The 27,276-nt window shown below is 42.1% G+C and overlaps 1 protein-coding gene across 1 annotated transcript in view; it reads left to right on the top strand.

Annotated features, from left to right (window-relative positions):
- The first annotated feature begins 1,152 nt into the window (after nt 1-1,152).
- The window catches only part of LOC125451610 (high affinity cAMP-specific 3',5'-cyclic phosphodiesterase 7A), a 98,676-nt gene continuing 72,552 nt past the window's right edge, over nt 1,153-27,276 (top strand). Inside the window, 2 exon segments of the mRNA XM_059646337.1 lie at nt 1,153-1,185; nt 6,382-6,444. Of these exon segments, the coding sequence (XP_059502320.1) occupies nt 1,153-1,185; nt 6,382-6,444 (96 nt within the window).

Consider the following 27,276-nt stretch of genomic DNA (forward strand, 5'->3'; position numbering starts at 1 on the left):
GCCCACTCATCCAATCTGCTGGGTTCATGCTGGAAGGATCTCTGTATCCTTGTCACAGTTTACCCTCCCACCCAACTTGGTATCGTCTGTAAACTTGGAGATGTTACATTTTGTTCTCAAATCGTTAATAAATATTGTGAATGCTTGGGGTCCCAGCCCTGATCCCTGTAGCATTCCACTAGTTTATGCCTGCCAATTTGAAAATGACCCATTAGCTGCTACTCTTTGTTTCCTTTCTGCCAACCAGTTTTCTATCCATCACAATACACTTGACCAATCCCATACACTTTAAACTTGTACAGTAATCTCTTATGTGGGACTCTGTCAAACGCTTTCTGGAAGTCCAAATATATTACATTGACTGGCTCCTCCTTACCAACTCTACTAGTTACATCTTCATAGAATCCCTACAGATTTCTCGAGCATGATCTCCCCTTCATAAATCTATACTGACTCTGTCTGATCCTGCCACTGCTTTCTAAATACTCTGCTATAAAATCCTTCACCGTGGATTTGAGAATTTTACCCACTACTGATGTTAGGCTCACTGGTCTGTAATTCCCTGTTTTTGCTGTAACTCCCTTTTTGAATGTTGGAGTGACATTAACCACCCTCCAATCTGCAGGGACTGTTCCAGACTCTGACGAATCCTGGACTATGACCACCAATGCATCCACTATTTCAAGAGCTACTTCCTTAAGTAGTCTGGGATGTAGATTATCAGGCCCTGGGGATTTATCGGCCTTCAATCCCAGCAATTTTCCAAGCACCGTTTCTGTACTTGTATTGATTGCCCTCCGTTCTTCCCCCTCTCTAAAGCTCTATGTTGAACTATTGGCCAACCGTAAGACTTTATACTTGTGGTAATTTGTTTCAAGATCCCTGACTTGAAATTAGCTGTTCTGCAATCTAAGATATATCTCACTAACTAACTTTAGCCTTAATTTAGATTTTTTTATCCAAAATTTGGGGGGCATGTAAAACTAAACTCCAGTTTAGATTTAATATAATAATTATATATGTAAGACTATTTGCAGCAATATAAAGGTGAATTGAGGAATTTCAGTAAAATAATGCACTACTAATTTGAAGTGTCCAAACTATATGTTTGACACCAACTACCATTTATGCCACAGTTGACTAGACACACGGATGATCGACAGTAAATACCAGGTTCATTTGAAGGTAATATCTGTATATGTTCATGTGCTCTGTACGTGTGTTTTGAATTTGAAGGAAATTAGATTGCTTTGTGATGAGAATTCTATCTAACTGCACATATTATATCCACTTACTGGCGCAAGTCTAAGAGGTTGAGGATTGGGGTCATTAGGCCAAATGCTTGTAATGCACTATTGTTCAGTGAATTCTAAGATGGTAATATTTCCATTAATTTGAGTGCAACTGATGTAGCATTGTTGCACCATTTGAAGCATTGTCTTAAATGAGTCTTGGCAATTGTAATGTAGCAGACTTGCTTTATGTCATGCAACTCCCAGTTACTGCTCTGGAAAACTAATACTGCTTATAACGTGGAATTACTGAGGTCGACACATCCTGCATAAGACTTATGCGATAACTTCCCTTGACAAGTGCATCAAATAGATTGTCTTCCTTGTCTTTTCTTCACTTCCCCTGAAGATTGATAAGAAACAGATAATAGGCCTTCCAGTAACTGCTTAGTAACCAGGGAGTACAAGTTCTGAAAGACTTTTCAAATAAAAGCAAAGTATTGTAAGCATGGGAAGTCAGAAATCTAAAACAAACACAGAATGCTGGAGAAACTCAGCAGGTCTTGTAGCATCTGTGGAGAGAAACAGTTAGCATTTTGAGTTTGGTATGACTCTTAGAGTCAGAGTTATCCAGACCATTTGGCCCAACTCGTCAGTGCTGACCAGATATCCTAAACTAATCTAGCCCCATTTGCCAGCATTTGGCCCATAGTCCTCTAAATCCTGCCTACTGACATACCCATCCAGGTGCTTTTTAAATGTTGTAATTGTTCCTGCCTAAGGCAGCTCATTCCGTACATGCATGACCCTCTGTGAAAAAGTTGCTCCTTAGATCCCCTTTTAAATTTTTCCCCTCTTACCTTAAACCTGTGCTCTCTAGTTTTGGACTCTGCTACCCTGGGAAAAAGACCTTGACTGTCCACCCTACCCAGCACCTCCTGATTCTATACACCTCTGTAAGGTCACCCCTCAGCCTCCGACTAAAGCTGTTCAGGAGAAGAATCGTACCTGACTCCAGTCACAAGCTCTGTTTATCTCTTTAACAAAGCTGTCAAGCCTGCTGGCTTTCTCCAGTATTCTTGTATTTCTCTCAAAGTCTTTGAATTGGTTGCAGTGGACCTGTTTGAATGGGTGGATTTCCTTGCACTGCAATCAGAATGAATGGTTAGAACTGGAACAATAATTTCTGAGGCTTCGTTTGATTTCACAAACTCTGAAGATATGTCTTGCAGTATTGTGGTGGTTCTAAATGTGTTAGTTGTATTGACAGAATGATCCCAAATGCCAGATGGAAGTGTTTCTCGAATAACAATACCACCAGCTTTCACATACATCTAATTGTATCAGATGTTGCTGGACTATAGACTCTAAACTGTTTGACTGAGCTCCTGTCAGTATTTCTAATTCCTACACTGGAGAGTAATGTTAGTAGGAAAGTGCTCATTATTTTCTCTTTGGAGATTGTTTACCTATGTTTATCAGATGGGCTTTGACATTTTTGTTACTTTCTTGCGTTGCTTGAAAAAGCAGATATTCTTTGGGAATTATTGACACAAGTGTAAATTTACAGATGAAACAATGTATCCCTTTCAAAAGGTAGTCCTGCTCACGACGAACTTTTCACCAAATTTCCAGGTGCAATGCGTTTTACCACATAGTTAGTTTTGTGCTACAGATTCAATGATATATCGGAAGCAGATATAGGATTGGTGTCGATAATTTTTACCATTAGACACCTCTGGACTGAATGAGATCCATTTTAATCAGTGTTTAATTGTCTGAAATAATGGAAACCCCAACCAATTTGATTTTTACTTTAAATGTATAGTTTTATTTTGTCTTTATTAGCATTCTTCACAACTTAAACTGTATACCAATCAGCTGTTTTCTGAAGCCTGCCTCATCAAATTCCTTATCAACTTAATTTGCATGTGACCCCAACTCTCCAATGTTATAATACTTGGGTTCTCTCTGTTACCTGTCCTAGATGCAGCAACTCGTGCTTGATGTCTCACTGAAAACAGGTTCTGCATCTGAGCTATCCTCTGAAGTGTTGCAATAGAATGTGTTGCTCAGGTTTTTTTTCTTCACTCTTCTATTACTGAGCCAGGTTCTTGGCTAGCTGAAAAGCAAAAGATTGTGGTGATACGCATAGGTTTATACAATTTGTACTTTGTAAATGAAGAGATTATTGGAGGAGAGAAAGAGTTAGATATGAAATTACTATCAACTTTAATAATTTCAGCTTCATTACTACCATTGTATAAGACTTTGAGCTGACACCCATAATGCTGTGTACAGTTTTGGTCTCTACACGTAAGGATGGATATACTTCACAGGTAATTCTAAGATTTTTGGGTTTGATTTAACTTTAATTGTAAAACCATATAATGTTCTTGGCCCATTGTTTTCAGCTGCTTCACCTCTGACTTTCACTCATTACAGGCTTAGAAGTGGAGATGTTCGCTGATGACTAAACAGCATTTAGCGCAATTCATGACTCCTCAGATACTGAAGCAGTCCATGCCCAAAAGCAGCAGGACCTGGATAATATCCATGTTTGGGCTGATGAGTGGCAAGTAACAAATGTACCATGCAAATGTTAGGCAATGGCCATTTCCAACAAGAGTGAATCTAACCATTGCCTGTTGACATTCAATGGTATAACCATCTCTGAATCCCCCACTGCATGTGTCCTGGTGTTACTAGATATGTAACCAGCTGTACAACCGCTGTGGCTACAGGAGTAGGTCAGAAGCTAGGAATCTTGCAGCAAGTAACTCACCTACTGACTTCCCTACAGCCCGAATACCATCCACAAGTCATAATTCTGATGGAATACTATCCGCTTGCCTGGATCACTGCAGCTTCTACAATATTCAAAAATCATGATACTATTCAGGACAAAGCTGCTCGCTTGATTAGCGCCACATCCACTCCCACCACCACTGACACATGGTAGCATCAGTGTTGACAAATAGCAAGGCTCCTTAGACAGCACTTTCCAAACTCTCAACCACCACCATCAAAAAGAACAAGGGGAGCAGATATATGGGAACACCACCAGCTGCAAGTTTCCCCAACGAGCCACTCCCCATCCTGACTTGGAAATATCACTGTTCCTCCAGTGTTGCATGGTCAAAACTTGCTCACTAATGGAATTGTGAGCTTACTGACACTAAATGGCAGTGGTTCAAGAAGGCAACTCATCACTTTCAAGAACTCTCAGGGCAAATAGAGCTGTGAATAAACACCTGGCCTGGCTTGTGATGTCCACACCCTGAGTGTGAATATTTTAATGAAATAGTAGGAATTGGCAATTTGATACAAGTCTGTTCTACCCTTCAATTAAGCTTATTCTCTACTTTAAGCCATTTCCTCATAACCTCAGATGTCCTTGCTGATTTAAAACTCTATCTCAGCCTTGCATAACGCCTGTGTGGTCGTCTGTTAAAGAATTCCACAGATTTACTACCTTCAGAGAAGAAATCCTCTCTCATCCCTGTCTTAAATTGGCAGCTGCTTACTTTGAGATTATACTGTCTGCTGTGAGACACTCTCATTCTCTCAGCATCTACCCTGCCATGCCTTTAAGAATTTTGTTTCAGTAAGGTGTCCAATCATTCTCCTGAATTCCATATAGTACCTGCCTAACTTATTCAACCTCTTCTCGTAAGAAAATCTCTTCGTACATGTAATCAACCTAGTGAACTTTGCCTGGATTATCTCCAATGCTAGTATATCCTGCCTTTCAGTCAGGGGTTAGAACTGTTTAGTGTTCTGGATGTGGTCTGCTCATGCATTGTATAGTTTTAGCAAGACCTCACTATTTTAATACTCCATTCCCCTTGAAGTAATGATCAACAATCCATTCGGGTTTAAATACTTAATCGGTATGCTCTGATTGTAAGTTATTGAGACATGGCTACAGGGAAATCAGTGCTGGGAAATAAATATCCAGCAGTGTGTGACTTTTCAGAAGGATAGGCAAGAAAGGGAAGGTGGTTGGGTAACTTTTTTGAGCACGTGATAAATTAAGTGAAATCGCAAGAAATGATTTAGGATCAGATAGTGGAGAATCCACATGGGTGGAGGTAAGAAATAACAAGGGGAAGAAGACACTGTTGAAAGTAGTCTTTAGGTCATCTAACAGTAGTTGATCAATAAAGTAGAGAATCAATCAGATCTATACTGGTGTTTCATTTATTTTGTTCCCAATGCCATGTATATTTAAGAGCCATTAATTTTGGCGTCCCACCCTACCTGAACCTTTGCCTTTGACATTTAGTCAATTATAGTTTGAGTTTGAGAGGATCAGTGTGAGTTTGTCCAGGTACGCATGTTTACTCAGTTTCAGAAATAAGTCATCCTTCACAAAAGCAGTGACTTTAGTCCTTCCAAGTGGAGTTACCAGTTCATGATATTGGTTGATAGGGCACAAAAGTCTTATTGTTTTCTATTGACTGAAGTTCTACTTCTGTCTTTTGACTTCCTTCTTGTGCATCAAGCCTCAGAATCCCAGGCCTTAACCTTTACCAACCACTATCTCTGTGCATGATCTGAGACATCCTGAATTCTATTTGGCTTTTTCCCCTTTTTGATGCTTTACATTTGACCATGAATAAAATGAGCGATTGATGGTCAATCTTGGATTGGCTGACTAGTGTCTTCCTAATTGGTTTCTTTAAAAGTTAATGATAGTCTTACTGATATCTCTTCTCGGATCTCCTGATACTTTCTTCTGTTGTGCCGATCACTTTAAGGCAATCCCTTTTGTAACAACTTGTCTCTTTGTTTACTAGCTCCGTAGATCCTTATCAAAATAAGTGGCTACAGTGAGGTTTGCTGAGAGAATGCAACGTCACTTCTGAGCCATTTACTGTCGTGTCTCGTGAAAATTGATAAGTCTTAAAAGATTGACGCAACTGCACAGTGCAAAAATGGAGTTGGGGCAGAATAGCTATTAATGCAGAGTAGGCTTGAGGGTTGTATGATCTACTGTAGCTTCAATTGCCGTATTTTCTTGTTGGCCTATGTGGAAACATGAGTACATCTAAATAAAAAAAGGGCAATTTTGGAAAGTTCAAGGGTTACAAATTTATTACACATTTGCTATTGTACTACCTACTTTTTTTTTATTTTCTTATAGACCTTCACAAACTCTTCTAACCTTTGGATCCCTTCATCTGGGTGGGAAGAACGCTTTCTTGAGGTACTATTAATTTGTGTGTGTGTGTGTGTGTGTGTGTGTGTGTGTCTGGCAAAAGTCAACAGGAAATCTTGTGTTTAAATAAATTATGCCTATATGAACATCTTAACTTTTTTTTCTTCTTAAACTCACATTCACATGTATTATGGAAAAGATCATCACTTGTCTTGCTGTAATTGTGCTTCTTTGGTAGAGACACCACTATGCCCCTGTTATTCAGAACATATGTTGTAGTAGGTTTACATGGGCAATTTTCATTTATAAGTTGACAGCAGATTTCCTAATTAAAATATAAAATTAGGAACAAATGTATTCCTGTAGAAAGAGTACTTAATTCCATATTCATACACCAATTCAAGCTTTATCTTCTGTCTAACCCTGCTTTATCTGAAGTTCAAATAATATCAACTTGGAATAAATTGAAAGCTTTGTATCTCCAATTTTCATCTGGTTATACCTGAATTCCCATTTACGTAGAGAAGCTGTACCTTCCAAACTTCTACATGGTGCGTTTGCCGTAACGTTTTTTCTCCTGATTTTCTTTTTGCTTTTCCCGATAACATTGGGTATTTGTTTTACTTTTTAATTCCAATATCCATTTCTTCTGCTTTCCCTCCCATGTTTATTCAGTAGATTCAAAAACAACCTGCTGGAAAAGGTCAGCAGATCTGGCAGTGCTGCCAAGAGCAATTAGAGTTAACTTTTCGGGTCCGGTGACCATTCTTCAGGACTATTTTGAGTCACCAGACCAGAAACATTAACTTCTCAGATGCTGCCATACCTGCTGAAATTTGTCTGCAATTTCTGTCCTTGTTTCTGATTTGCAGAATCCACAGTTCTTTCATTTTTCATTCGCTGGACAACTTACCTTGCCTTTTTCCTGACATTAGGAGATCACTGCTGCCACTTGAACTTTTGAAAGTGCTTCAGTTGACCACTCCTTACTCATATCAAGGATCTTGGTCATTTGACCTTCAGCTGCCATCTGTCAATAAAACTGTTCATCAGTTGATGCTTGTGTGCTGGCATCGTTGCAGTGTCATGTCGTGGTGACGCACCATAGTCTCTGACTTTGTTATCTTCACCAGTTTTCCAATGCCTTGTGAAGTGAAGTAGGGATAGATGTAATCTCCAAAATAATTCTGTTAGCTGTGGTAGGTGCAAAGTAAAATGGAAAAAAAATTATTTCTTCCCCTGCATATCTAAACTACGGTGAGGGGGAGGCAACAGAGTATTCAGTACTGCTGTTTTAGCATTCGTTCAGATCAGCTAATGACAGAAACTGAAGATTGACTGGCTCTGCAGTTTCTGGTCTGGATCTGGCTGAAAGATTATTCCATGTCTGATCATTAAATCTGGAAAATTTCCTGATATCATTTGTAAATTACCCTTTTTTTTAAAACCAGTTTGAGCATGTTACTTTGCCGTAACTGTGGTGTAGTTCAGAAAAGTACACCTGTCATTTCTGACTTGCTTGTCTTTTTAAAAGATTCAACAAATGAGATTTTGCCTGTCTTCTGAATTGGTACCTGAGATTATAAAACAATTCACAACTTGACAACTGTCTTGGAGAGCACCAGTAAGTCCTGGCTTTATTACCCATAATAACCATCTCTCAATCATATTTTTCCTTGCCTCCCTGTCCTGCTTCAAGTTTGCTTCCATTCCTCTTTTGAGGATCTCAACAAAATTTCTTTTCTGCTTATGAAAATCACCTATTAAACCAGCTGATTCTGATTTCATCCAAAATTCTGATTAACTAACTTCTCTTTCTAGCTCCCATGCAAGCTGATTTGTGTTCCTAACCTCTGAAATTGCTCAACTTTATTTTTTAACAGCTCTTGCTAAAGCTCCAAAGCGTGTCTTCCATAACTTTAAACATAATCTATTAAGATTCACAGTCTCTCAGCAGCACCTATTGTCAGCCACATCAACTTTCTTCGATTCTTTTCTCCTCAATTGTACAGGACATCTTGAAGAGTGGCTTCTCTTATACCCTGTAACATGCACCCGAGTCTTGCAAATCTTGATCTTTTTCTGTTCCTCTTCTGTAGGTATCACGCACAGGTATACAATCAATCTTGCACGTATCCTATCAATTCCCACTTCTTTTTCTCTGCGCCACCTCTGTGTTCTCAGGTTGCTCGTGATAACCAGATGTGTGACTGGCACCTTACTCCAGTGGAAAGGCCAGAGTCATTGTCTTGGCAAATTTTTAAATGATTTCTTTCCCGTTAGCTTCTGTCTTAGGTTGACCTGGATTCTTTCAACCGGAAATCAGCTGCTTTAAAAGTGATTTTCATAAGCAGAAAAAAATTTTGTTGAGTTCCTCAAAAGAGCAATTGGAAGCAAACTTGAACGGGGGTGGGGAGGCAAGGTAAAAAATGATTTTGAGAGATGGTTATTCTGGGTAATATTGCAATCCAAATTGTGCATCTGCATATCTTGCCCTCTCCACAAGGATTGCCTGCTTTAGAACATTACCTGTCTTTCCTCAGCTCACTTGTTGCTGAAACTGTGACTGCACCTCTTTGGAATAGTTAATTTGAGGCAGTGTGTTCCCGACTGGCCTTTCACCATAAAATCTGTCTAAACTTTAACTGTTGTTGCCATGTGTCAAGCCCTACTCATCTTTTGACTTTGGTCAATAGTCCCTAACAACTCCAATTTAAAGTTTCAGCATATAATTTAGATCACTACTTTTTAATTTTTTTTTTAAATACTGGTGGGACATGTGGATTACTGACTAGGCCAACATTTATTGCCCATCCCTGGTTGTCCTTGAGGAAGGGTGGTGAGCTGTCGTCTTAAACTGCTGTAGTCCATGAGGTGTTGATGGCCCCACAATGTCCTTAGTGCAGCAATTACAAAGTTTCAACCCAGCAAAACTAAAGGAATGGTGATATATTTCCGAGTCAGGATGGTGAGTGGCTTGGATGGGAACTTACAGCTAGTGTTCCCATGTATCTGCTGTCCTTATCCTTCTAGATGCAAGTGCCCGTTGGTTTGGAAGGTGCTTAAAAGGGAGTCTTAGTGAATTGCTGCAGTACATACTGCTGCTACTGAGTGTTGGTGGTGGAGTGTTTTATTTTTTGTTGACTGGCATCACATCCACAAAATCTTAAGTACTATTGCCAGAATGTTGTCAGGCCCCATGTCCTTCACAGTATCCAGTGCTTCCAACTGTTTCTTGATATCATGTTGATTGAAGACAAATCTGTGATGCTGGGAGCATCTGGAGGAGGCTAAAGTTAATCATTCACTCAGCACTTCTGGCTGAAGATTGTTGTGAATGCTTCAGCCTTATCTTTTGTGCTGATACGTGGGCTCTTCACTTGTGATAATACTACCAGGTCATCACCACCTCATTTCTAGACCAGCTTCCACCTGAACTTTGTTCCTCTGATTATGGATTCTTGTTCTCAGAATTGTCAAAGTGCAGGAGGCTATTTGGCCTGTCATGACTGAGCATATTGACTTTGTGCTAATTTCTTGTAACTGGATCTTCCTTTCCTTCTCAGTCATCATCTAGTGCCCTCTGGTTCAATTAAACCAGCCTTCATTGTATTTTCGAGCAATGCATTTCATCCTATAGCTCTTCGGTTTGTGAACAAGTTTTCTCAAACCTCACGTTTGCTTCTTTTGCATAACTTCTTAAATCTTTGCCCGTGGTTCTTCCTTTTGTAAACAGGAACAGCATCTCATTATCAACTGTATTCAAGTCTCTGATTTGCAAAATTCTATCAAATCTCCTGTCTGCCTTCTCTCCACAAGCAAAATTCCAATGAATCCAATCTATTCCCAGAGCCAACGTTTCTTGTCTCTGGAGACATTCATGTAAACTTCTATTTAACACCCTCCAATACATTCATATCCAGTCTAAAGTGTGACTCACCAAGAACAGTTCGCAGTACACCAACTGAGGTCTAGCTGTTGTCTCAGTTAAGCTCAGCATAACCACCTTGCGGTTGTACTTTATGCTCCTATTAATAAAGTCTGGAATGTTGGACGATTCATTAACAGCTGTCTCTGTGTCCTACCACTGTTAATTACCTATGCACTTATAACCCAAGTTTTTCTGCTCCTATCCACAGTTTTAATATAAACTAAAGGATGCTGCTCAGCCTTTCCATGTTCTTGGTTCATGTATCACCTCTCACTTCATCTGTCACCTATCTGCCCGCTGCAGTTGCTTGCCTCTGTCCCTTTGGAATTTCAGTGGTTTTGAAGTAAAGTTTTCCCACATTTTGCGTTACGTGACCCCACCCCTGGCAAACTGTTACCTATTCCTCCAACTATTTTGTTGCTATTGGCCATTTTATTCCATGAGCTGTGATGTTTCTGACATGTCTGTTATGTGGCATTAAATGCCTTCTCTCAGTCCATGTACATCACAAAACATTGTATTATTAACCCTCTGCATTTTAAAAAAAACAGTTAATGAGTGATGACTTTTGATTTATAATCCATGCTGGCTCTTCTGAATTAACCCATATCTATCCAGGTGCCTACTAACTCTCAATTCTGAATAATTGTTTCCCCAGCACTGAAGTTAATTGATCAGTAATTGCTGGACTTGCCTTTTACAATTTTTAACACAGAAGCGTCATGTTTATAATTCTCCAGTCTTTTGACATTAGCCCTAAATATTAAGGAGGAATGAAAAATTGTTGCACTGCCTTTGCAATTTCCACCCCCACTTCCTTTTAATGCCTTTTGCTGTATCTCATCCAGCCCTACTGCCTTATTCAGCTTTAAATATTTGATACTACCTCCTAATCAATTTTGAACCCTCTGAGTTTTCAGTCTGTCATCATAGATTGGGCAGGTAAAGAAGGTGGAAAATATTTGGCAACCTTTGCCAAGCCTTTTGTATCTGTGTGTAAGCCCTTTTGGTCTCCAATCAACTATACTCTTTTTACCACGCTTATTATTTATGTTGCTGTAGAAGGCTTTGGGGTTTCAGTTTATATTAGCTGTTCTCTGTTGACATAATCTGCTTGGTCCATGCCATTCCTAAGATTCAGGGTCCTCAATGTCGCCTTTTTTAAATTGTACCAGACACATGTTCCTATAAGAGATTCCCTGAGCACAATATAAGAACACCTGCCCCTGCTGCCCTTAACGCTATCACTGTTCCTGTCTGTATTTGGGTAATTAAAGTCCCCATAAAAACTGCTGTATGACATTTGCACTATTCTGTAATTTCCTTGCAGGTTTATTCCTCTACGTCCTTCCCATTAGAGCAGTGCAATTGCACCTTTCCCCCCATGGCTTCAACCAAATTGATTCTGCCCTGAAAACTTCTCGAATGGCCTTTCTGCAGCACTACAAAGCTCTCCCAACAATATTGCCATCCCCACATTTTTTCCTTTCTTTGTGAACAGGAATATTTAACACTCGGTCCTGCCCTTTCTTGAAACAAGTTTCTGTTCTTATGGCAACATCATAATTCCACATGGCAATCTGTGCCTGCAACGCTCCAATCTTAATTACTATATTCTTGCATTGATGTACATGCAGTGTAACCCTGATTTTAGACTTCATTAATTTCTCCCTTACTGTCCCTCCACTTTCTTTTTTTAAACATTAAACTCATGGGGCATGGGCATGGGCATTGCTGGCTGGGCCAGCATTTATTGCCCATCCATAGCTGGCCTTGAGAAGATGGTGGTGAGCTGCAGTCCATGTGCTATAGGCTGACCCACAGCACTACTACATTGCTATTCTCTATTTCAGTGCTGTCTGCTCCTCCCAGCATTTTGGGCACTCTGGAATTACTGTTTAATAATCTTGCCTGATTCCAACACCACTGTCAAGTTTGTTTAGCTGTTGCCACCATGTTAGCACCCATGAGGAATTAACCCTAACCTGGCAGTATTTGTGTGCAACCTGTCTGGCTTGTATAGGTGTAATCTCCACCACAGCCAGATCCAGCATACCAAGAATCTATAGTCTTCTCTCCTAAACCATCTTTTGAGTCACTCATTCATAATCATAGAGTTTTACAGCAGGGACTCGGACCTTCTGGTTCAACTTGTTCACGTCAACCAGATGCCCCAAGTAAATGCAGTCCCACTTGCCAGCATTTACAGGGATGTGGGCCAAACTTCTCCTATTCATATCGCCATCCAGATGTCTTTTAAATGATATAATTGTAATTCACCTTGCCTGTCTTCCTATTCGTGTACTCATTTGTATGTTAGCGAGTTTTGAGAAGATTTGTAGCTTAGGTTGAGGTTCTGGATGTGAGTTTGCTTGCTGAGCTGGAAGGTTCGTTTTCAGACATTTCGTCACCATACTAGGTAACATCATCAGTGAGCCTCCGACGAAGCGCTGGTGTTATGTCCCGCTTTCTATTTATCTGGTTAGGTTTCCTTGGATTGGTGATGTCATTTCCTGTTCTTTTTCTCAGGGGAAGGTAGATTGATTTGGAGCCAATGTGTTTGTTGATGGAGTTGGAATGCCATGCTTCTAGGAATTCTCGTGCGTGTCTCTGTTTGGCTTGTCCTAGGATGGATGTGTTGTCCTAATCAAGGTGGTGTCCTTCCTCATCTGTATGTAAGGATACGAGTGATAGTGGGTCATGTCGTTTTGTGGCTAGTTGATGTTCATGTATTCTGGTGGCTAGCTTTCTGCCAGTTTGTCCAATGTAGTGTTTGTCACAGTTCTTGCAAGGTATTTTGTAGATGACGTTCGTTTTATTTGTTGTCTGTATAGGGTCTTTTAAGTTCATTAGCTGCTGTTTTAGTGTGTTAGTGGGTTTGTGGCTACCCTGATACCAAGAGGCCCGAGTAGTCTGGCAGTCATTTCGGAAATGTCTTTGATGTAGGGGAGAGTGGTTATGGTTTCTGAGCCCATTTTGTCTGTTTGTTTGGGTTTATTGCTGAGGAATCGGCGGACTGTGTTCATAGGGTACCAATTCTTTTTGAATACGTTGTATAGGTGATTTTCCTCTGCTCTGCGTAGTTCCTCTGTGCTGCAGTGTGTGGTGGCCCGTTGGAATAATGTTCTAATGCAGCTTTGTTTGTGGGTGTTGGGATGGTTGCTCCTGTAGTTCAGTATTTGGTCCATATGTGTTGTTTTCTTGTAGATGCTGGTTTGGAGTTCCCCATTGGCTGTTCGCTCTACTGTGACATTTAGGAATGGCAGTTTGTTGTTGTTTTTCTCCTCTTTTGTATGTGGATTTGAGAGTTTTCTAGCGATTACTATGTCAGAGATTGTCCTTGTTAATTTTCTACCTAGCTCCCTAAATTCTGATTTCAGGACCCCATTCCCCATCATCCTTTGTTGTTTAGTACCATTGTGGGACATGACTTTGACTGTTCCCCTTCCCCAGAAGAATGCCCTGCAGCTGCTGTGTCGTAGCTTTGACCTTTTGAAGCAGACACTGTACGCCCTCCGGGATGCTGATGCCCACAGAAATGTCTGCAAGTCCTGCAAACTAAAGAGCGCCCCCCCACTCCCACCCCCTTACGCTATACTTCCCTTCTGTATAGATGAGGCACCCATGGTGCCATGGGCCTTGTTGTTCCTGTTCTCCTCCAATGCTGCCTCTGTTATTCAGAATGGAAAAGCGCTCAGTAATGAGACCCTGCACTTCCTCAATTCTTCAGAAGGGTCACCGGAACCTAAACTTTAACTGATTTTTTTTCTTCATTGATGCTGCCAGACCTGCTGAACTTTTCCAGCGACCTCTGTTTTTGTTCGTTTCTCTTGGCCCCAACCTGCAGAATGACCACTTCTCTGAACACACTTACTTTCTGTGTGAATACAGCCCACCATGACTTCTCGCCACTCAAGCACCGAAATCCAGAAGTTAAGCTTGTGCACCTGGTGTCACTTCTACACATGGGCTCATTTAGGTCATTGAAGTGCTCATAACTCTCCAAGTGTCGTCAGACAAGTATTTATTCAGTCACCTCTCGTTCATTCCCTCACAACCTCTCCATCAACTGCTTAGGCCCCACATTCTTTCCGTTTAAACCCATCCAGTCTTCAATGCTCTTTCTTGCTTTTTGGTCTTCCACAGAACCTCAGTATTGAATCAAGTATCTATTCACCCCTTGCTAATGTTTCTTTTTCATTTCTACAGTGTACCTTGGTATATATGCTTACATATTTAAAATAGTATATAAATGTAAATTTGTATACAAATGTTCAGGAATTAAATATCTCGGCTTCTTCACAAACAGAATGCACAGTGGGCAGTTTGAGTAATACTTTGTACTCTGATTTGTATTCTGATGGTGTGACCATATAGTTAAGACTTCTGCTTTCTTTGCAGTAACACCTATATCTGTTTGCATGTTACCCGTTATTTTGACACCCCTTGGGGTGCTTGTATTCATTTCTAATGATCAATCCTTTACCCTTGGCTACATTAAATTTTATTTACCATATTTCTGCCCTTATTTCTAAAGCTTCCACTTCAGATTCAATTAGTATTGGTTTTCTGAAATCAAACTGTTGCTCTCCGTGAGAAATGATAAGAAGTCCAGCGCCAAATGCTGGCAGACCCTGTTCAGCTGTTTTCTTTCCCTGGCAGAAGTCATTTTGAATGTGGATACCTATGTCTTAGCTTAAATTTCTGCAGTTTGCGTAGAACTGTGACATTCTTTACCGAGGTCTAGTAGCAGTAGATTGTGCTGCTTTCTACAATCCACTAATGATAAAATAGCTGCTGTAAATAGGTATTTAAAGGTTATTTCCAAAACAAATATAAGAGCCCATACATTTATAATTTGCACCATTCGCAGTATTCTAAAAGATTGCATTTATTTAACTTAAACCTAAGAACGTTAACCAGGCCTGGCAGCATTTGTGGAGTGATGAGTCCAAATGGCTCTTCAGTTCATACTGAACTCCAAGCATGAACTCTGTTTCTCTCACTTAGATACTGCCAGACCTGTTTGTATTTCTGAAATTTAAATCTGAATTTAGTAAGAAGTCTGGAATAAACAGCTAGTGGAATGGTGACAATGTAATCACTGTCGATAGCTATAAAAACCAATTTGGTTCAGTAGTGTCCTTCTATGGAAGGAAATTTGCAAACCTTACCCAGTCAAGCCTACAAGTGACTCCAGTCACACAACAAATATAGTTAACTTTTAACTGCCCTCTGAGCAGTTAGGGATGGGCACTAAATACTGCCACAGCCAGCAGTACTCACATCCCATGTATGAATATAAAAATAATCAGGCATGAGATCATTTTATCCGACAGAAATTAGTGTACATTGCTGTTTTTTTGTGCCTGTTTCAAATATGCTTGGAACTGATGTATTTTGAGTTATGAATAAAAGTGATGTAGGCTATTTTCGACTCTGGTGATGGACATTGCTGGCAAGGTGCTTATTGCTGTCCATTCCTAATTGCCCTTGGAAAAGTAACAGTGAACTCCTACAGTCTGCCTCTGTAGGTTATCCCACAGTGCTGTTAGGATAGAAATTCCAAGATTTTGATTCAGCAACTGTAAAAATACAGCGATGTAATGCCAATGTATAGGTTGGGGAGTATGAAGAGCAGTTGCTTTCATACTTCAGGTTCCCTTGACCTTCTAGGTGGTCGAGATCATGGTTTGGAGCATTCTGTCAAAGAAACCTTGAGTTAAATCTTATGGGTAATGTATATGCATGCCACTGCAAAAGTGATCATAGAATCCCTACTGCGTGGAAAGAGGCCATTTGGCCCATCGGGTCTGCACCGACCTGCCAAACAGCAGCCCGGCCTGTCCATATAACCCCATATTTACCGTGGCTAATCCACTCTAACCTACACATCTCTGGACACTACAGATAATTTAGCATGGCTAATCCATCTAACCTGCACATATTTGGATGTTGGAAACCCTTGCAGACACAGGAATAATGTGCAAACATCTCACAACCAGGCTGGAATTGAACGCAGGTCCCTGAGCAGCAGTACTAACCACTAAGCCACCGTTCTGGATAGAGGAAGTTAATGTTTAAGCAGGTAGATGTGATCAAAGAACAAAGAATACGCGTGGCACGGTGGCTCAGTGGTTAGTGCTGCTGCCCCTCAGCTCCAGGGATCCAGGTTCCATTCTCAGCCTTGGGCGACTGTATGTGTGGAGTTTGCACATTAGCCCTATGTCTGCGTGGGTTTTCTTCTGGATGCTCCGGTTTCCTCCCACAAAGATGTGCAGGTTTGGTGGATTGGCCATGCTAAATTGCCTGTAGAGATGTGTAGATTAGGTGGGTTACAGAGGCATGGGTCTAGGTGGGATGCTCTGAGGTTCGGTGTTGACTTGTTGGGCCGAAAGGCCTTTTACCACACTCTAGGGATTCTCTCTGAGCAAAGAACAAAGAAAATTACAGCTGCGCCAGTCCAGATCCTCTATCTAAACCTGTCACCTGTTTTCCAAGGATCTGTATCCCTCTGTTCCCTTCCCATTCATGTATCTGTCTAGGCATATCTTAAGTGATGCTATCGTGCCTGCCTCTACCACCTCTGGCAATGCGTTCCAGGCACCCATCACCCTCTGCGTAAAGAACTTTCCACGCGTATCTCCCTTAAACGTTTCCCCTCTCACCTTGAAGTCATGACCCCTAGTAACTGAGTCCCCCACTCTGGGGTAAAAGCTTCGTGCTTTCCACCCTGTCTTTGCCTCTCATGATTTTGTAGACCTTAATCAGGTCCCCCCTCAACTTCCGTCTTTCTAATGTCAATAATCCTAATCTACTCAACCTCTCTTCATAGCTAGCACCCTCCATACCAGGCAACATCCTGGTGAACCTCCTCTGCACCCTCTCCAAAGCATCCACATCCTTTTGGCATTCTCCGACAGTCCCCTTCACTATCTGTGACTCCACCAATTTTAGTGTCATCTGCAAACTTGCTAATCAGGCCATCTATACCTTCCTCCAGATCATTTATGTATTTCACAAACAACAGTGATCCCAACGTGGATCCCTGTGGAACACCACTGGTCACAGTTCTCCATTTTGAGAAACTCTCTCCCACTACACCTTTGTGTTTCCTGTTGCCCAGTCAGTCCTCTATCCATCTAGCTAGTACACCCTGGACCCAATGCAACTTCGCCTTCTCCATCAGCCTACCGTAGGGAATCTTATCAAATGCCTTACTGAAGTCCAATTATATGACATGTACAGCCCTTCCTTTTTCTATCAACATTGTCATTTCCTCAAAGAAAGAGTGAGTGAAGAGTACTCCATCACATTCCTGACTTGTGTCTTTTTCACAGCGGACAGGCTTTTGACAGTCAGGAACTGAGTTATTTGTCTGAGAATTCCCAGTCTCTGCTTTTGTAGCTGCAACATTCACGTTTCTTGCTAACTGTGCATGCTGGAATGGATAGAGATAGAGGAAGCTGATGTGCTGAAAATTTTGTCAAACATTAAGATTGACAAGTTGCCAGGCCCGGACCAGATTTGTCCTCGGCTGCTTTGGGAAGTGAGAAATGCAATTGCTTCGCCACTTGCGAAGATCTTTGCATCCTCGCTCTCCACTGGAGTCGTACCTGAGGACTGGAGAGAGGCAAATGTAATTCCTCTCTTCAAGAAAGGAAATAGGGAAATCCCCGGCAATCATAGACCGGTAAGCCTCACGTCTGTCGTCTGCAAGGTGTTAGAAAGGATTCTGAGAGATAAGATTTATGACCATCTGGAAGAGCATGGCTTGATCAAATACAATCAACACGGCTTTGTGAGGGGTAGGTCATGCCTTACAAACCTTATCGAGTTTTTTGAGGATGTGACTAGAAAAGTTGATGAGGGTCGAGCTGTGGATGTGGTGTATATGGACTTCAGTAAGGCATTTGATAAGGTTCCCCATGGTAGGCTCATTCAGAAGGTCAGGAGGAATGGGATACAGGGGAACTTAGCTGCTTGGATACAGAATTGGCTGGCCAACAGAAGACAGCGAGTGGTAGTAGAAGGAAAATATTCTGCCTGGAAGTCAGTGGTGAGTGGAGTTCCACAGGGCTCTGTCCTTGGGCCTCTACTGTTTGTAATTTTTATTAATGACTTGGACGAGGGGATTGAAGGATGGGTCAGCAAGTTTGCAGACGACTCAAAGGTCGGAGGTGTCGTTGACAGTGTAGAGGGCTGTTGTAGGCTGCAGCGGGACATTGACAGGATGCAGAGATGGGCTGAGAGGTGGCAGATGGAGTTCAACCTGGATAAATGCGAGGTGATGCATTTTGGAAGGTCGAATTTGAAAGCTGAGTACAGGATTAAGGATAGGATTCTTGGCAGCGTGGAGGAACAGAGGGATCTTGGTGTGCAGATACATAGATCCCTTAAAATGGCCACCCAAGTGGACAGGGTTGTTAAGAAAGCATATGGTGTTTTGGCTTTCATTAACAGGGGGATTGAGTTTAAGAGTCGTGAGATCTTGTTGCAGCTCTATAAAACTTTGGTTAGACCGCACTTGGAATACTGCGTCCAGTTCTGGGCGCCCTATTATAGGAAAGATGTGGATGCTTTGGAGAGGGTTCAGAGGAGGTTTACCAGGATGCTGCCTGGACTGGAGGGCTTATCTTATGAAGAGAGGTTGACTGAGCTCGATCTCTTTTCATTTGAGAAAAGGAGGAGGAGAGGGGACCTAATTGAGGTATACAAGATAATGAGAGGCATAGATAGAGTTGATAGCCAGAGACTATTTCCCAGGGCAGAAATGGCTAGCACGAGGGGTCATAGTTTTAAGCTGGTTGGTGGAAAGTATAGAGGGGATGTCAGAGGCAGGTTCTTTACGCAGAGAGTTGTGAGAGCATGGAATGCGTTGCCAGCAGCAGTTGTGGAAGCAAGGTCATTGGGGTCATTTAAGAGACTGCTGGACATGTATATGGTCACAGAAATTTGAGGGTGCATACATGAGGATCAATGGTCGGCACAACATTGTGGGCTGAAGGGCCTGTTCTGTGCTGTACTGTTCTATGTTCTATGTTTACCTTTTCATACCTTTTGAGACGAACGAGAAATAAAAAAAATCTAACAATAAAAAAAACTATAAAAGAATAAAGGAAAATGTGCAAATCCCAGACGGAACCATTAAAATAATCCAGTAAGTCACTGAAGTAGTCGAGCATAATTATAGCCACCAAACACACAATCCAAGTTTCACCTTTAAGATCAAAGAAGGTCATCTTTGTTTTGAGCCCCAGGAGATAGGAGAGATACTAAATCAATATTTTGCGTCAGTTTTTTTTTACTGTGGAGAAAGAAATGGAGCCTAGAGAATGCTTAGAAATAAACTTTGATATTTTAAAAGCAGTTCACATTACAGAAGAGGAAGTTCGGGAGGTCATAGAGAATATAAAGGTAGATGAATCTCCAGGACCTGATGTAATGTACCCCAGAACATTATGGGATGTAAGGAAGGAAATTGAGACCCTTTGCAGAAATATTTGTATTTCTATAATTATAGGTGAGGTGTCTGTTGACTGAAGGGTGGCTAAAGTTGTATCTTTGCTTAAGAAAGGTTGTAAGGAGAAACTGGGGACCTGTAGACCTGTGAGTCTGACTCTGTGGTTAAATTGTTGGAGGTGTTTTATAAAACATGAAATTTATGGACATTTACAGAGGCAAAAATTGATTAACAATTGTTGGCATGGTTTTGTGTGAGGAAAATTGTTTCTCTTGAACTGGTTTTTTGAGCAAGCTGCCAAAAAGATTGAGGACAGAGCAATAGACTTTGCTTATTTGGATTTCGTTAAAGCCTTTAACAAGGTTCCGCATCATAAACTAAACTAGAAAGCTAGGTCACATAGGATATAGGGTGAGCTGGCCAATAGGATACATAGTTTGCTCAACAGCACAAGACAGAGGGTGGTGGTTGAGGGTTACTTCTCAGACTGGAGGCCTGTGACTGTCAGTGTTCCACAGGGATCAGTTTGGGGTCCTGTCTTGTCATTTATATAAATGACTTGGATGAGAATATAGAAAGCATAGTTAGTTTGTTTGTGGATGACACCAAAATTGGTGGGGTAGCAGATAGTGAAGAAGGTTTTCTAAGATTACGTAGGGATCTTGAAATTGCAGATGGAGTTCAATCTGGATAAATGCAAGGTATTGCATTTGGTTCAACAAACAGGGAAGGGCTTATACAAATAATGGGCAGGGCCATGAAAAACAGGGATCTGGGGTGCAGGCACATAATTCTTTGAAGTTTGTGTCACATGTGGACAGCGTGGTTAAAAAGGCATTTGGCATGCTTGCCTTTATTATTCAGTCCTTTGAGTATAGTAGTTGAGACATTATGTTGAGGTTGTAGGGGATGTTGGTGAGGCTTCTTCTGGAATATTGTGTCCAATTCTGGCCACCTGGTTATTGGAAGGATGTTATCATGCTGGAGAGGGTTCAGGAAACATTTACCAGGATGTTGCTGGGTATGGAAGGTTTGAGTTATAAAGAAAGGCAGGATAGGCTAGGTCTTTTTTCACTAGCGTGTAGGAGGTTGAGAGGTGACCTTTTATAAAAGTTTTATAAAACAAGGAGCAGTATAGATAGAGTCAGTGGTAGTTGTCTTTTCTTTAGGATGGAGGATTTTAAGACTAGGAGACCCATTTTATGGTGAGGGGAGAGAGATTTTGCACAGTGTTATTTGTGTGTGGAATGAACTTCTTAAGGAAATGATGGATACGGGTACAGTTACAATATTTAAAAGATGTTTATATAGATGCATGAATAGGAAAGGATGGGAGGGATGAGGGCCACGAGCAGGCAGGTGGGACTGGTTTAGTTCGGGATTATGTTCAGCATGGGCTAATTGAACTGAAATGTCTGTTTTGGTGACTCTGAATTTGTGACTCTGAACTACACTCATGCCAATTCACAACACGTGTTGGGATACAAAGGAAATTTAAAATTGCTGTAATTAAGGGATATAATAACGCAATACAACTCAATGCAAGTTTACTTTGACCACGATTGTTGTAGCACGTAATGTACCAATTCAAACTGGAGGCATTGACCATACTTAAAATAGAAATTGGTAACTAACACATCATTGCTGTAGAAACCATTGTTTTAGTTTCAGTGGCATTGATCACTGCAGTAATTAATCTTAGGTTATGATATTTGACCTAAACTACCATGTTTCTACTTGCCTGAAAATAATAATACCCTTGTGTGACTGAGACCAGATTCTTGTGTCTTTTTCACGTGGATTGTTTTTGATCTGTTTTGGAGGTGGGCCACATGAATAACCACTGAAAGCCAGATACAAACCATTTCACAACAAATCCAATGAGCTATAGTAATGATCAGATCCACTTAATGGTTTACAACATCTCCCCACATGATTGGATTTGATTTAAAATTATTTCTGACTCTTCTTTCCTAAAGTGGAGCCATCTTTCAACATGTTTCTCATTTTGTTTTATGCTTCTTAGACAATCCCTGGGCCAAATACCAGTAACTCTCAACATAATGGGCTATGCTTATTGACGTACCAAGGTAGATAGATAAACAGTACAATATCAAGACCTGATCCATATTATCAAAGCTAGTTTGTTAGTATTTCAAAGACCAATTGCCTGGAAGTCATTTTTTTTTTCAAGCTTATGAGAATATATTATAATTTAAAATACAGCATTCAAAGGTTAATGGCTCAATCCTAACATTTTTCTGTTCAAATGGTCAAATGTTCGAAATATAACTACAGTCTGAAAATTTTTTCAAAATGTATGTAGAGATAAAAATAGAACACAAATCTGTGCAAACCGAAGTCTTGGTTATGGCTTTGTAAACACCACTTGTATTTTTTTGCATTGTGGACTAAAAACTGACTAAAAATACTGCTGTAAACCAAGAAAACTGTGGAAGAAAATGTTGCAGTCTTGCAAAACAAATTACTGGAACTCAGAGTTGTATCTGCAATGTTACTTTATTTGAGCAGAGGCTTCACCCAGATACAGTTTTTTTTAAGGTTTGGAACCACTTGTTAATTGGCTTATGGGCAATTGCCTACAGCCCTGTATTGGACAATAGAGGAGAAATGTGTAGTCTGCAAAGAGAGAACCCCCTAAATCTTATCAGAGAATTTGGGAACTGCAGATGCTGGAGAATTCCAAGATAATAAAATGTGAGGCTGGATGAACACAGCAGGTCAAGCAGCATCTCAGGAGCACAAAAGCTGACGTTTCGGGCCTAGACCCTTCATCAGAGAGGGGGATGGGGAGAGGGAACGGGAACGGGAACTGGAATAAATAGGGAGAGAGGGGGAGGCGGACCGAAGATGGAGAGTAAAGAAGATAGGTGGAGAGAGTATAGGTGGGGAGGTAGGGAGGGGATAGGTCAGTCCAGGGAAGATGGACAGGTCAAGGAGGTGGGATGAGGTTAGTAGGTAGCTGGGGGTGGGAGGAAGGGATGGGTGAGAGGAAGAACCGGTTAGGGAGGCAGAGACAGGTTGGACTGGTTTTGGGATGCAGTGGGTGGGGGGGGGGGGGGGGGAAGAGCTGGGCTGGTTGTGTGGTGCAGTGGGGGGAGGGGACAAACTAGGCTGTTTAGGGATGCAGTAGGGGAAGGGGAGAACCCTGCAGCCATATGGTATCAATGTGGACTTCACCAGTTTCAAAATCTCCCCTTCCCCTACTGCATCCCTAAACCAGCCCAGTTCGTCCCCTCCCCCCACTGCACCACACAACCAGCCCAGCTCTTTCCCCCCCCCCCCCCCCCCCCCACCCACTGCATCCCAAAACCAGTCCAACCTGTCTGTGCCTCCCTAACCGGTTCTTCCTCTCACCCATCCCTTCCTCCCACCCCAAGCCACACCCCCAGCTACCTACTAACCTCATCCCACCTCCTTGACCTGTCCGTCTTCCCTGGACTGACCTATCCCCTCCCTACCTCCCCACCTATACTCTCTCCACCTATCTTCTTTACTCTCCATCTTCGGTCCGCCTCCCCCTCTGTCCCTATTTATTCCAGTTCCCTCTCCCCATCCCCCTCTCTGATGAAGGGTCTAGGCCCGAAACGTCAGCTTTTGTGCTGCTTGACCTGCTGTGTTCATCCAGCCTCACATTTTATTATCTTGGAACCCCCTAAATCTTGCTTGCTTTTACTTTCTTGTGGTAGCTGTTCCCATTCGACGGGCTCTCTGCAAATTCCCTTGTTGAGTTGAAAAGAGAAAAAAGCCAACTTCAAAGATCCTGATAGCGTGAATCTTCAACCAATGAATGAAGAATCTAAATCCACTTATTCACTACTTTGTGTCCTCAGCTTCGAAAACAGTTGAAAAGAACTGAAGAAAAACAACTAATCTGGACTGCTGCCACATCTGTATGCTTAATTGGTTTTATGTTCCTCCACCAGTTGTGAAAAATGTGACTCATCCCTGTGTGTGGGAATTTTTTGTTTTTAAAGGCAATGTTCAGATAGTGTTATGAGTTAGCAATTCATTTCTTTTTGTCTTACCATTGGTTTAAAAGCTTTTTTTGATTATATCTTATGCTTTTGAATCAACAGAGACTGGTTGGGCTGAATAGCCCATTTGTTTCTCCATTGTTGTCCTGTGTCCTGAAAGACCCCTCCAGGTTGCCCAAGCTATAATTGATTTCATAATATTCTGTGGGTCTTGTTGCAACTGGGGAAAAAAAACTGTGGATGCTGGAAATCTGAAACAAAACAGAAATTGCTGGAGAAACTCCACAGGTCTTCTAGCATCTGTGAAGAGAAAACAGTCTTAACATTTCTGGTCCAATGATCCTTCTTAAGAACCAGTGCCTGAAGAAGGGTCACTGGACCTGAAATGTAAACTCTGCTGTCTCTCCACAGATGCTGCCAGACCTGCAGAGTTTCTCCAGCAATTTCTGTTTTATTGTGAAGAGTCTGTAGGATTAGCAGGAACGCCCATAGACATGGCAGTGGATGTTATTGTTATTGGTGCTTGGGAGATTTTTTTACCATTGTCTTTGGGCACTTCTTGTTTAGCAGGTTTGGCATAGATTCTTGAACCGTGCTGAACCAAATTTCACTGCTTGATTCCAAATGAACTGAGTTGTGTTTTTGCTTTCCATGAGTCTGTCATGTTCAGTTTTATAAATTTCTTTAAGGTGTCATTGTATCATTTTTATTGATAATGTTGATGCCATTTACCCTGATAAGATCTTCATGTTGATTCTGTTGATGACCCATGTGAGAGAGAGTACTTGATCATGTAGGTTTGAATTTCTGGATGATGCTGTTTGTTCTGTTGAATCCAGCACGACAGGAATTTGATGTTAGCCTGCCAGCAAATTCTCCTGGACCTCTGAAATCTTTGGTAGAAGTGTTTTGATGTGGCACCCTCTGGATTCTGCGCCACACAGAAGGGATTTTGATATTTAGAAGCCATGACTTGTCCTTGCTTGATGCTGCTGGTCCCTGCTAAGTTGTTGGACATCTCACCATAGGCACAAACATGTCCAATCATGCCATCATTCAGTATTGATCAACTTGCAAATCGTAGCTTGGTGAGCAAGTGAGAGAATAGGTTGATTCACTGTTAAAGCTTTTAGTTAAGATTATGAACCGATATATAGATCCTTATTTTGCTTTCTGCACTATTATGTAAAATTGTAGGCAGAGCAGGCCTGCCAAAGTGTCCTAGATAAGACAAACTGGGTCTCAAGTTATTTAATTTCTCATGTTGCAGAGACAGTTGCCCTTAAAGTTGCACACTTCAAATTTGATGATGTTTGAGATCAATAAAATGATAAAAGTGACTGTTCAGAAATTTGCCTGCCCAATTCCCGGAAAAAATAAATTCATTTGCTTAGGTATGGCAGTCAGGTTATCTTGAGGGTAGAAGCTGAGATTTTGTCAAAAATTTAATTGCAAGAATTAGGAAAATGACAGAAATTGGGTTTGTAGTTTCAAATGAGCGTCTCTTCTGTTTAAAGCAGTTCCACCAGTTTAGAATTAATATAGGATGCAGTCACTAATGACAATATCCTGCAGTAGCATGGTTATGGTGGATAAGTAAAAGAAGATTATTCTAGTGGAAGTATTTGTTCAGTCTTTTGGCATCTGTTTATAACTATATGGTCTGGGGAACAAATGAGCTATGACACAAACCAGATGGGTTCTTTGTAGGGTTATCGGCCATTCTGGATTTGAAAGCAGCTTCTGGTCGCCTATCCTGGTCAACCCATTGTCTGTGTCTGTGCCTGCTCCTGCCTCACTGAACTCATTTCCACCTATCTTGAATCCATTTTCTTTCCCTTTGTCTAGGAACTCCCTACCCTTGTCCGTGACACCACCCATGCCCTCCACCTCCTCTAGAGCTTCCAACTTACCTGGACCCCAACGCTTCATTTTCACCATTGATGTCCAGTCCCTATACACCTGCATTCCCCATGCAGATGGCCTAAATGCCCTCCGCTTCTTCCTGTCACACAGACCTGATCAGTCCCCCTCCACCGACACCCTCATCACCTAGCTGAACTCGTCCTCAACCTCAACAACTTCTCTTTCGATTCCTCCCACTTCCTACAGAGAAAGGGGTGGCCATGGGTACCAGCATGGGCCCAAGCTATGCCTGCCTCTTTGTAGGTTACGTGGAGCAGTCCCTCTTCCGTACCCACACTGGCCCTAAACCGCAAATCTTCGTCTGTTACATTGACTGTATCGGTGCTGCCTCGTGCTCCCAAGAGGAGCTCGAACAGTTCATCCACTTCAACACCTTCCACCCCAACCTCAAGTTCACCTGGACCATCTCCAACACATCCCTCACCTTCCTGGACCTCTCTGTCTCCATCTCAGTCAACCACCTAGAAACCGATGTCCTTTTCAAGCCCACCGACTCCCACAGCTACCTAGAATACACCCCCCTCCCACCAACTTTCCTGCAAATAAAAATTCCATCCCCTATTCCCAATTCCTTTGCCTCCGTTGCATCTGCTCCCAGGATGAAGCATTCTACTCCCGTACATCCCAGATGTCCTCATTCTTCAAGGACTGCATCCGCCCCCACCCCAATAGTTGTCAAGGTTGCCCTCGACCATGTCTCCTGCATTTCCCGCAACTCATCCCTCGCACCCCATCCCCGCAATAACCGCCAAAAGACAATCCCCCTTGTCCTTGCGTACCGCCTCACCAATCTCCGGATCCAACGTCTCATCCTCCGACACTTCGCCATCTACAATCTGACCCCACCACCAAAGACATTTTGCCATCCTCACCCTTGTCTGCCTTCCAGAGTGACCACTCTCTCCAGGACTCCCTTGTCTGCTCCATACTCCCCTCCAACCCCACCATACCCGACACTTTCCCCTGCAACCGCAGGAAGTGCTACACTTGCCCCCACACCACCTCCCTCACCCCCATCCCAGGCCCCAAGATGACTTTCCACATCAAGCAGATGTTCACTTGCACATTTGTCAATGTGGTATACTGCATCCGCTGTACACGTTGTGGATTCCTCTACATTAGGGAAACCAAGCGGAGGCTTGGGGACGGCTTTTCAGAACACCTATGCTCGGTTCGCAATAAACAACTGCACCTCCCAGTCGTGAACCATTTTACCCCCCCCCCCCCCCCCCCCCCCCCCCCCCCCCCCCATTCCTTAGACGATATGTCCATCCTGGGCTTCCTGCAGTGCCATAATGATACCACCCGAAGGTTGCAGGAATAGCAACTCATATTCCGCATGGGAACCCTGCAGCCCAGTGGTATCATTGTGGATTTCACAAGCTTCAAAATCTCCCCATCCCCTACTGCATCTGAAAACCAGCCCAGCTTGTCCCCGCCTCCCTAACCTGTTCTTCCTCTCACCTATCCCCTTCTCCCACCTCAAGTTACACTTCCATTTTCTACCTCCTAACCTCATCCCGCCCCCTTGACCTGTCCATCCTCCCCGGACTGACCTATGC

Source organism: Stegostoma tigrinum, chromosome 5, assembly GCF_030684315.1.
Source record: "Stegostoma tigrinum isolate sSteTig4 chromosome 5, sSteTig4.hap1, whole genome shotgun sequence".
NCBI classification, from domain to species: domain Eukaryota; kingdom Metazoa; phylum Chordata; class Chondrichthyes; order Orectolobiformes; family Stegostomatidae; genus Stegostoma; species Stegostoma tigrinum.